At 49.6% G+C, this 12554-nt stretch overlaps 1 protein-coding gene across 1 annotated transcript; it reads left to right on the forward strand.

Annotated features, from left to right (window-relative positions):
• Positions 1-3435: 3435 nt before the first annotated feature.
• Positions 3436-11244, forward strand: LOC119386713 (uncharacterized). Its single transcript, XM_037654006.2, has 2 exons — positions 3436-3777; positions 9318-11244. Exons 1-2 carry the CDS (start codon positions 3436-3438, stop codon positions 11172-11174), a joined length of 2199 nt encoding a protein of 732 aa, XP_037509934.2. The 3' UTR covers positions 11175-11244.
• The last annotated feature ends 1310 nt before the right edge of the window (positions 11245-12554 follow it).

A 12554-nucleotide genomic window follows, 5' to 3' on the forward strand; every position in this document is an offset into this window, starting at 1 on the left:
GGTATTGCGCGACGTGACTGTATGACGAACATAAAAACTCGAGTTAACATGAAAATCATGACGCGCATGTCATGTACAGCATGACTTACGTGCCACGCTCATGGAGCGCTGGCGGCAGTTTCACTAGTTTGATATACACCAAAATTGGTATCTTGTGACGTGACTGTGTAATGAACACGAGTTAACATGAAAATCATGACACGCATGTCATGTACAGCATGACTTACGTGCCACGCTCATGGAGCGCTGGCGGCAGTTTCGCTAGCTTGATCTACCCCGAAATCGGTATTGCGCTACGTGACTGTGTGACGAACATAAGAACTCGAGTTAACATGAAAATCATGACACGGTTGTCATGTACAGCATGACTTCCGTGCCACGCTCATGGAGCGCTGGCGGCCGTTTCGCTAGCTTGATCAACCACGAAATTGGTATTGCGCGACGTGACTGTGTGACGAACATAAAAACACGAGTTAACATGACAATCATGACACGCATGTCATGTACAGCATGACTACGTGCCACGCTCATGGGGCGCTGGCGGCGGTTTCGCTAGATTTATATACACCAAAATTGGTATCTTGTGACGTGACTGTGTAACGAACATAAATAACACGAGTTAACATGAAAATCATGACACGCATGTCATGTACAGCATGACTTACGTGCCACGCTCATGGGGCGCTGGCGGCGGTTTCGCTAGCTTGACCTACCCCTAAATTGGTATTGCGTGACGTGACTGTGTAACGAACACAAATTACACGAGTTAACATGAAAATCATGACGCGCATGTCATGTACAGCATGACTTACGTGCCACGCTCATGGGGCGCTGGCGGCGGTTTCGCTAGATTTATATACACCAAAATTGGTATCTTGTGACGTGACTGTGTGACGAACATAAAAACACGGGTTAACATGACAATCATGTCTCGCATGTCATGCACAGCATGACTTACGTGCCATGCTCATGGGGCGCTGGCGGCGGCTTCGCTAGCTTGATCTACCCCGAAATTGGTATTGCGCGACGTGATTGTGTAACGAACATAAATAACACGAGTTAACATGAAAATCATGACACGCATGTCACGTACAGCATGACTTACGTGCCACGCTCATGGGGCGCTGGCGGCGGTTTCGCTAGATTTATATACACCAAAATTGGTATCTTGTGACGTGACTGTGTAACGAACATAAATAACACGAGTTAACATGAAAATCATGACACGCACGTCATGTACAGCATGACTTACGTGTCACGCTCATGGCGCGCTGGCGGCCGTTTCGCTAGCTTTAGATACACCAAAATTGGTATCTTGCGACGTGACCGTGTAACGAACATATATAACACGAGATAACATGAAAATCATGACACGCATGTCATGTACAGCACGACTTACGTGGCACGCTCATGGGGCGCTGGCGGTCGTTTCGCTAGCTTGATCTACCCCGAAATTGGTATTGCGCGACTTGACTGTGTGACGAACATAAATAACACAAGTTAACACGAATATCATGACACGTATGTCATGTACAGCATGACTTACGTGCCACGCTCATGGGGCGCTGGCGGCCGTTTCGCTAGCTTGATCTACCCCGAAATTGGTATTGCGCGACGTGACTATGTGACGAACATAATAACACGAGTTAACATAAAAATAATGACACGCATGTCATGTACAGCATGACTTACGTGCCACGCTCATGGGGTGCTGGCGGCCGTTCGCTAGCTTGATATACACCAAAATTGGTATCTTGCGACGTGACCGTGTGAGGAACATAAATAACACGAGTTAACATGAAAGTCATGACACGTATGTCATGTACAGCATGACTTGCGTGCCACGCTCATGGAGCGCTGGCGGCCGTTTCTCTAGCTTGATCGATCCCGAACTTGGTATTGCGCGACGTTACTGTGTGACGAACATAAATAATAGGAGTTAACATGAAAACCATGACACGCATTTTCCTCAATGACATACAAGACGATGTATGCAGCTCTTTGCTGGCTGCTTCGCATTACATCGATTCCTACAATGCGTGGGATCTGCCGGCTTTTTATAAATCCTACTCACAACGCGAAAAGGATGCTGGAATCTGTCACTATATTCCATGGTCTTTTCATTTCTACCAGGATCTAATCACACGTTCTGCCCAGTTGTCGGTCCTTTTAATATTTAAGATTATCCTGCCTCAAACACCCAAGATCGCTCATCCAGGGCCTTTTTCAGCACACACTGTACAGTCGGCCTTCCAGCTAGTTCAAGCATAAATGTTCAAATAATAGTACTGCGAAGTTTGAAGCAAGCATCGGTGGCCAGAAGGTCATCGCTCAATGGGAAATTGATGAATGTCATAAAGGCTCAGCTGAGATGATTGAGTAGATTGCGCCCATAGCCAAGTGTATGCGTCTGGACTTCAATCATCCAGACGTATACATAATAATTGTTAGCATAGGCGTGCTCACAAGGGGGTCAGAGAGGGCGCCCCCCACCTAATGCCTAAGGGAGGGGGTAGGGGCGCAAAGCCTTCCCCATATCGTTACCCAGTCCGACCTGTCCCGTCATTGCTTAAAGAGCAAAATTATGGCCACAGCCACACAGGCTTTTGAGGATAATGGTGGCCGAAGGCCCCTCGTGTTGAATTCCAATAACTGTTTACTTCCCACCTTTGCAACCGGAAAACCATGGACCAAAGGCAGGCCACTGTGAGAAGCACATAATTGCGTAAATTGCACATTTTCATCGACGGTGAAGCATGTTTGTGTTTTGGACTTGACCAACGGGGGGGGGGGGGCAATGTCTCATCGCATCCCTCGCCCCCCCCCCCCCCCCCCCCCCCGCTAAAGGCGAACGCTGCGCACGCCTATGATTGCTGGGGTTTTACCTCAGAAAACCACGATATGATTATGAGGGACCTCGTAGCGGAGGGCTCTGGAAATTTCGACCACCTGGGGTTATTCAACGTGAACGTATATCTAAATACACGGGCCTCTAGCATTTCGCCTCCATCGAAATGCGGGCGCCGCGGCCGTGATTCGATCACGCGACTTTCGGGTCAGAAGTCGAGCACCAAACCCCTAGACCACCGCGGCGGGTTGATAAAATTGTTAAAGGGACACCGAGGACAATAGAAATGCGAAATCGGATACGGAAATAACGGAGTCTCTATAGTCCAGCGATACTTCCCTTTGGATATAGCCCGACCTCCTTCTGGCTGCCCGCAATACACAGGATCACCAGCCCTCGTGTTGGACAAGCCCTACCAGGAAGCAGGGGTCCGGAACGCGTTAACCAATCTTAACGGGAAATCCACCCCGGGTTCAGATGGCACCACGAGCCAGACGCTTCGTGACCTAGACGACGATTCTGTCGCCATCCTTACTAAAGAAATTAACTGTATTTGGGAGTCGGGGGTTTTCTCCGAGCACTGGAAAATGGCGTCAGTCATTCTCATCCCGAAACCGGGCCGGAGTCCCAGTCTTAACAACTTGAGACCAATTTCCCTCACGTCTTGTATAAGCAAGGTCGCCGAGCACGTCATCAACAATCGGATATCAAAGCACATAAAGGAAACAAACCTCTTCCCTTACAAGATTATAGGTATCAGACCGCACCTATCCACTCAGGACGTCGTGAAAACGCTGAAACATCGCATTATAGATCAAGAGAGAAAGGACATTAGGGCAATTCTCAACCTCGATCTTGAGAAGGCCTTTGACAATGTTTCGCGCTCCCATATACTCGTACTTGACTCCATCTTTCGCCTCAACCTAGGAGCCAACTTGCACAAGTTCGGCAGCTCGTTCCTCAAGCTAGGGGATCTCAAGTCTGAGCCCTACGGTCTGGGCCCCTTCGGCACCCCGCAGGGCTCAGTCGTCGACTCCTCGCTGCTGTTTAACGTTGCCGTGTGCGGCCTCGCTGCAGAGCTCTCAAGCCAGGAAGGCATCGTACAAGTTCGACCTCTATGCGGACGACACCATATGGAGTGTCGGTGGCTCGGATGGGTTGCGTGGAGATCTCCCTTCAGGAGGCCGTCGCCCGTGTTGAAGGGTACATAAAGGAAATGGGTCTCGCCGTCAAAGTCCGAACTTCTCGTATATCGACCCACGAGAACTTAAAGGGACCGACAACTGGTTTTTCTCGACCCATTTTTTTTTACAGCGCGACAGAAAGATCACCCTTCGCAGTGTTTGTAGTTGCAGTAGTTAATCACAAAAGCACGTAGCTATTTTACAAGCAGTACTTTTCGATCTGAAAGGCTCTAAACACGGACGTACCTTTCCTCCAGCAACGCTGCGAATTGAAAGCGATGCCGCCACCCCTTCTCGCGATTTGTGAACGCTATCGCTGTTCTGCTTTCGCAGGAGTTCCTGTAACTATGCTTAACCACCTTTATTTATAGCTTTTCAACTATTTTTCAAAATAACAAGCTGTTACAATGAGATGATGTGGCATTATATTCCCTGTATTTGTATCGCGTTGTGCGCATGCGTCCAAGGTTGTCTGCGCCTGTGTCTTGGGTGGCTTGTCCCGGTGTCGTTACTCTCTCGATGCACGAGCCAAGCCAAGTCATCGAAAACGTCACTACGTATATGTTCGGCCGCGCCGAGTAGCAACGCGCGTCATTTCTGAGACGAAGTGTAGGTAGCAAAACTATATGTCGCTTCAAAATCTTAGCCACCTGGAAACTGCGTGCACGGTTGCATGAGCACGTTGAAAAGTTGCTCAAGACCCGCTGACAAGCATGGGATCATTACCATTACGTCACGCGAAGGCAGCGCCACTTTAATGCATACTACTAACGCAGACCTATGTATACATTTTTATGGAGTAATACCTTTTAATATAAAGAAACGAACAATATTTCTATACTCGACCGCGTACAGCAATGAATGGTCACGTGGCCGGGTTCATCGGATCGTTCATGTTTTTGCCGCCAGAGGCGCCACAGGTCATTTTTCGCGACTTTCAATTAAGAAATAAAAGTTTAAATCGCCATCTCACGAAAAAAAAACAGGGTTGGTTTGATTCAATGCGACGGACAATCTTTCCATGAGTGGAGTCATCTCATTTCATGTTCTGGGCAGTTGTCGGTCCCTTTACCGACAACTTTTTTAATTACCGAGTTCCAATTATCAGCTGGAACTCTGTCTTATGGGCCGCAGTTGTTTCTATAACCCATAACACCCTTAGCTCCCAAAGTGTGTTTTAGGTAAAACATTATAACCTTTCCGAAAACCAAAAGGCTATTTGGTATAGAAAAAAGTCACAGTCAATGAATGCGATAGCAATAAATTGGAATGTAACGCGAAGAACGCAAAGCAGCTCGAAATTGCCAGCGCGTCGCTCGAGCCCAAAGGACGCACGAAAAGAACGCACACAGGACGAGCGCGAACTAATGCGTCGCAGCTCGACACTTGAGGCGCACTGCTCAAACATAAAGCAGGACGCACGAAACGAACGAACAGGTACACACAAGACGAGCGCGAACTAATTGTCACAGTTGTTACTTATTTCTGCTTCAACAGCGCGCTCCTTTCGCAAACGCGGCCGCTGCAGCGAGCGAAGCGAAGCACCCCACCGGGCGCCCCGTCTTTCCTCGAGATAAGCGCACGAAAGCGACCACGCCCTGTAGGACGAAGAGCAACGGCATTCGCAGGAGCGGGGCGACGATCTTTACAGCACCACACGCTTCTCTACAACACGCGCGCACATCGCGCCATCTATGTGGCAACTAAGAAACCATGCTGAAGTACATGGTGTACATAAATAGCTCGTCGTTAGCAGGCTGAAAGACTGTGCTGTCGTGGCCTAACGTCTAACGCGGCGGGCTACAAATCGAGAGGTCGCCCGTTCGATTCCGCGCGTCGGAAAGTATTTCTGAATTATTTTTCTTTGTGGCTTTTCTAAATATCGCCATACATACTTATAAATATACGGTGAATGACGGCGACGGGGACAGACATTTTCCAACCGAGACTGTCCATATAATTGCTATCGCAATAAAAAAACCTTACACCCCCATTTTTCACAACTCTTGTTGGACAAAAGGGTGTTTTGCTTGCTTACTGAAGTCGCTTTAAGGGTGTGCAAAGTGGTGGAACACAGGATGTGCACAGTGGAGGAACAGAAATGTCACAATAATTACCAACAATCCCGCTTTCTTCAAGAAAGGCCTATGACTCGCAAACGTATATGGTGTCCTGAAACATCTGCGCTGTCATCGGAGCCGTATACCTGCAGAGCACATGATACCCAACCAGGTGGTATGGGTGGCCGCCGCTAGTGCTACCTATATGACCCAGGTTGGGTTCGATTCATGCTCGAACCCGGACTATTGTTCTTTGCATCCATCGAGATTTTTCGATACGGCAGCGCCGCCGACGCCGATACCGCATTTTCTGCGACATGGGCTTTTTAGCGCTATCGCAAACAGAAAGAACACCACGAGAAATTTTACACCTCATATGTGCACGCATTCCTTGCTGCCAACATGAAAGTACTACATATGTGAGCACTACACCATGTAACTAATACAGCTCGCTGTATCAATTCTACATGTTATAATAACGTGACTGCTCTAATAACATACCAGTAAATGATCTAAAAACATGATTTCATTTTCTGCTTACAACTAAATATAGTACCATTAAAATTTAGCTCACAATCTTGCGTTCTTAGTAGTGCACACGGACACAAGAGCCTGGAGAGCGCGGATGTAGTTTTCGATCAAGGGACTTAGCGAGGACTGTTTACACATCGTAACGCGGATATATATAGGCTTGGGTAAGCGCTAGGTGCAGCGCCTAATACACGTCAAAACTGTGACCGAACCGGTTGGTCAAGGCTTCCTGGTCAAAACTAAAACGCTTTTTTTTCCCTGGAAAGTAGCGACACTGTGTGATCTTTGCCGCAGCATCCCCTCACCCGCGCCACCGACCTCCAATCTTTCTTCGCGCGCATTTCGCACGCCGACTGGCTGACGGCGCGCTAAACCGTCCCGTCAGATGACCCCGGCGTCACGAAAATATCATGGAACTTGTTTCGGGCCCTTTTTCTTTACTTTTTTTTCGGGCACCCATGCGCCAGCCAATCTGTAGTCACGCTGCCACAGTGAACGTGTATCTTTCAAGTCAACTGAGCTTTGATTGCCGCGGGAGCCCCTTGCATGCTGCGCGTTTCATTGGAGTAGCGGACCAGAAAAAGAATAAGCATTATTTTCGAACCGGCCGAGGAGAACGGAATGTTGTGCGTCGGAAACAGTGGCTGCAAAATATTGGCGCAAAGGTCTTTTTCACACCTTCAAGACACGCTGTCCTTTGCGAGAAGTTTTGTAGCTCTCCCAATACTTGTGAGTAAGGCTGTACGGAAATTATTGCAATTTTTTGAGAGCCAGATATTTCACTTAGTGCGCTAAGCGAAAGTTCAGCGAAAATGCCGCCGTGACCCGGGATATTGTAGCCATCTTTGATTCATGGTGATGACGTCCTCTTCCTGATGGCGCTCACCCATTTGGACAGCGTTGCCCGCACAAGAAGCGTTTCCTGGAGCTGCGAACATGGTGAAGCCGACTGAAACGACGAAGCCGCTCCACAACGTTAGCTTTTATTGGAGGTTATCTGGTACAGTTCTCTCTATTTTTTCTTCTTCTTATATTTTCAACCCTTCCTGGCAAAAAAGAAATAAAGAAAGAAACACGAGTGAAATTCGATTCCGACGGAAGAAGCTGGACGTTTCGCGAGATGCACAGACGGTGAAGGAAGACAAGGACGAGGAGTCATGCTCGCGATGCCGGCGGCGGCGCAGGCCTCATCGAGGCCAAAGCGATGACGTCCGGCTAGCCACCAAAATTGATCATCGTCAAGCATAATCTGCACCCCACAGCGCTGGCCCCGAAATTGACGGCGACTACACCACTTGCCAGCGCCCACGTGAACTGAGCTGGCCACAAGAACAACGTAGCCATGGCGGAAGGCCAGCGACAGGTGAGGAGCGCACGCGATCTTGTGCGATTATATAGCTGCCATACCGTGTCATCCATAAAAGTAAGATCTTGCGCGAAGAGAATACAAGTTATTTTTAAGTGCGAAGCATTTCTTGGCGAACGAAACGCACTTTGACCGCATCTATCTATCTATCTATCTATCTATCTATCTATCTATCTATCTATCTATCTATCTATCTATCTATCTATCTATCTATCTATCTATCTATCTATCTATCTATCTATCTATCTATCTATCTATCTATCTATCTATCTATCTATAATATATGTAGCTACAGATAAGTAAAACTTAGGATAATAAAAATCGGTAGATATTGACTTTGGTATTTGAGCTTTCTTTTGAGATAATTTCGTGGTTTTCCCACGCTCCGTCATTCTTCAAAGTTGTGCTGAAACGTATGTGGTTTACCGAAAACCACACACGTTGCATTATTTGAGCTCCTAACAAGTTAAAATGCGTCAAATGTGACGAACTCAGCCTATAGCCGCCGCGCCATTGCTTTTGTGCTACAAATCGAATGCAGCTTGTTTAAAAATAACACGGCATATCACGAAGAAGCCTGTTAAAAAAGCTGGGGCAGTTACTAGTGGTGCGAAGGCTGTGGAGATAGCGAAGCTGGTGGCCTTCCCCTCCTCTTCACCCTCACTTCCATTTCCCACCCCCTTGATATACTGCGGTATACATGCCTATGCTATGCTTTACCCTCTCCCCTCCTCCTTTCCATTATCCCCACTTCCCTTTCCCACCCTGTTGCTATACTATGTTATACAATACATGGCTATGCGCTGTCTTTTTCTTTCTTTCTTCCTCTCGTTCTTTCTCTTGTTCTCTCCTTTTCTCGCCCATAGCAACGCAATGATAAAGTTTCCGTAAAGACTTGTTCTGCTAGCGTCCCTGGATCGCGTAGTGGTTACGACGCACGCCTTCGGACCGTGGGTACCGGGGTTCAAATCCTGCCTCGCCAAGAAATTTCATTTTGTTTTATTTACTTCCCATCCTCCTCCTCTCCACTTCTCAACTCCTCGCATCCTCCTTTTCTTCCTCCAACACGTTGCTAGGCAACGCATGGTGACGTCATCGCTCGGCGAGCTTTTTCTATGAACACCTAACGGCCTAACCTCCACCCTAAACAGCTTCGCAATTAAAGAACCCGTAAACCCCGTGGAGGTCGAAATTTACTGGTGGTGTTGCAGTTGTGCACGAGTCTTCAACAAACACGCAGCCGCGAAAAATGTTCGAAACGGCGCCGTAATAACGGAGTTGCATGCGTTTGATCGTCCACAAGAGGCCCTCGCTCGCTTCGCTCTAAGCTCCGTTCATCGGCTCACTTCCTCACGGACAGGACCGCCGAGCTGCGAGCAGGCGACCTACAGACGCAAGAGAAGAAGCTCGGGAGCACTGGCACACCGCAGGGGTCGGTCATCTCGCCGATGCTGTTCAACCACGTAATGATCGGAGTGGCAGAGAAGCTCGCGGATGTCGAACACGTCAGGCACACCATCTACGCGGACGATATCACGCTGTGGGTGACCGGTGGCAGCGACGCCCACATTGAGTGCGCGCTGCAAACCGCCGTCGACGCGATAGAAGACCGGTTGGAGGGCACCGGACTGATATGTTCGCCGAGCAAATCGGAGCTCCTAATACTCCCACCTACCAACAACGTCAGAGGCAAGACCAAAAAACGCGAATACGAAAAGATCCGAATCATAACCAAATCCGGCAACGTTATCCCCGAGGTCGGTAAAATCAGGATCCTAGGCATGGTCATCGAGAAGCACGGAAGAAACGGCGACATCATCGCCCGTCTTACGGCGAAGGCGGCCAACGCGACGCGACTCCTCAAACGAGTCACGTCCCGGAAAGCAGGCATGAGAGAGGAGAGCCTAATCAGGCTCGTACAATCCTTTATCATCAGCCACGTCACTTACGTCGCAGCCTACCACAGATGGCTGCAACACGAACGCAACAAAATCAATGCCATCATCAGAAGAGCGTACAAAACGGCGTTGGGCCTGTTTGAGTCCACGAGCACGAGCCGCCTCTTACAACTCGGGATACACAACATGCTCGAAGAAATAGCCGAAGCACAACGGAGCGCTCAACTGGAGCGGCTGTCCACGACCAATGCCGGGAGGAAAATACTGGATGACCTGGGAATAGGACACTCGAACAAAGCGGAGACGAAGCTCCCCGTCCCCAAAGAGGTCCGACGCCAGACCAGAACCGACCCCATACCCAAGAACATGAATCCTGACTACAACAAGGGAAGAAGAGCGGCGAGGGCCAAGGCTCTCATCGACCTGCACGCCAACGACGAGCACGCGCGATATGTGGACGCGGCCGAATACCAACAGAACGCTTTCGCAGCGGTCGTCATCGAGGCGTCGACCGGCGCAACAAGGACGGCAGCGAGCGTGAAGAGCATTGGAGCGGAACAAGCGGAGGAGGTGGCCATCGCCCTGGCCATCATCGACCCAGACTGCCACACTGTGCTAAGTGACTCGAGACAGGCGGTGCGAAACTTCGCCAAAGGCCAAGTATGTAGAGAGGCCGAACGAGTATTGCGTGCGGCCAAACTGCAAGACAGAAAAGTGAGAATTAAGTGGTTCCCGGAGCATGCGGGTGACGCGTCGGAACGCAATGCCAACCACAACGAGACGGCACACGCAGCGGCGCGAGCGCTAACTAACCGCGCCCCGGCGACAGACCGTCAGACGTGGTTCGGAGCCAAGGACCGCATGACGGACTATAACGACATCACAAAAGCCTACCGCATGGCTCGCAGGACTTTCCAACTCCCGCACCCGCGGTTGAGTCGAGCGGAGGCGGTACTATTGAGACAGCTCCAGACCGGATCGCTACCGAGTCCGGGACTGATGCATCGCATGTACCCCGAGACATACCCGGCCGACAAGTGCAAGGTATGCCGGAGGGAGACGGCGGATCACACGCACATCTTGTGGGACTGCATCAAACACCCAGAGGAAACGAGATCAAGAACGATCCCGTCGCGGCTCGAGGAAGCCGCGAAGAGCGACGACCAGGATCAACAGCTCTGGGCCGTCCAGCAGGTCCTCGGGGCGCTCGAAAGGCAGGGACCCAGCGAGCCGTCAACGGCAAGCGGAGACCCGCGCCGAGTAACGGCAACCCCGAAGACGACGTAGGCCCTCGTCGGGGCGCGCGAGCGCCCAACTGCAGGCACAAATAAAGTTTGTTCCAATCCAATCCAATCCTCCTGACCGAGTGCTCCTCCCTCGCCGTAGGAGGAGGAATTGCGGTGAGCGCGCCACCTGCGAGCAGACATTCTTTTTGTGGAGGACATGCCCAGACGATAATGTTGACGTCACGGCCAACGCTGAGGGTTACCGAAAGGCCCGAAGTGGAGAAGGGATTGCTTTTTGGAATTAGTGGCGCGCCCGCGGCTCGTAGCGCTGACGCGTTTGGCATTGTTCATCGTGTCGGCATTCTGAACTCGATTTGTGCGTTTACTTGAAATGTTAGAAAAACACCGTAGGTGGTTTATGGTCTCTTGCAAAGAACAAATGCGCAGGCGGGTTGCATGGTGCGACGAGCTTTGTCTTGCGAAACTTGAGTAGACGATGCGCCTCTCGCGGCTGGCGGGCGCTCACGTACATGTGTGGCTTCAGTTGGGCGCGAGCTCCGCTTGCGCGTGGCAGCGACGTTCAGAGGGTGGTGGAGATGAGCAATGTATCACTGTGAAGAGTGAAAGTCATTAATCGCTAACAAGTTCTACATAATGCAACGAAAGCTCTGCCGGTAAATTTTCAGTGAGCGCCTCTATATGGTACACCACGAATGTGCTTCTTCCTCCGCTAGAAGCCGCAAAATATAGCGAGCAACGTGTGACTTGTGTAGAATGTCTGTATACACACAAAAAACACTATTTTATATCAGCGATACTTTCATAAAGTAAAGTAGTTGAACACTGTTCCGTTAAGGAGGCATGGTACCCCCTTAACCGGGCAAGTCGACCAAAAGCACGATTCTTTGATTTTATTTCTAAAAATATAATACCCACTCTGAGGGACCAAACCGGCTCAAAGCCATTTAAAAAATGGCGCCAAAAACCGCGTCTTCTCACGGATGCGAGGCCTGTTGAGATATTTGTCTTTTTTCGTGTATGTATTTTTTTATAATAAGTGAGGCTAGATCAATCAAATATATGAATTTACTGCCATTTGCGTAAATTTTGATTGCAAGCATTCGTACCAGGGATGGTTTTGTAGTGCAGTCATTGGTTTATGGTGTGAGCACTTTCAGCGCGTGTTTTGAATAGAAAAGTGCTTTTACAGCGAAAGCTGTTATGAGATCATTTCACCGGCCGTTTTTGGCGCCGTAGTTGTCCGCCGCCGCCGCTGCCGCCGCCGCCGGTGTCCGTAACCAGTATCGCTCGAAATAAGAAAAAAAAAACGAAATAAGAAAAAAATTTCAGGATGGAACGAGGTTCGAACCTGGGCCCTCTGCGTGGGTGCCCAGTATTCAACCTCTGAGCCATGCCGATGCTTGAAACTGCTTTGCAAAAG

Source organism: Rhipicephalus sanguineus, chromosome 1 (assembly GCF_013339695.2).
Source record: "Rhipicephalus sanguineus isolate Rsan-2018 chromosome 1, BIME_Rsan_1.4, whole genome shotgun sequence".
Classification (NCBI taxonomy): domain Eukaryota; kingdom Metazoa; phylum Arthropoda; class Arachnida; order Ixodida; family Ixodidae; genus Rhipicephalus; species Rhipicephalus sanguineus.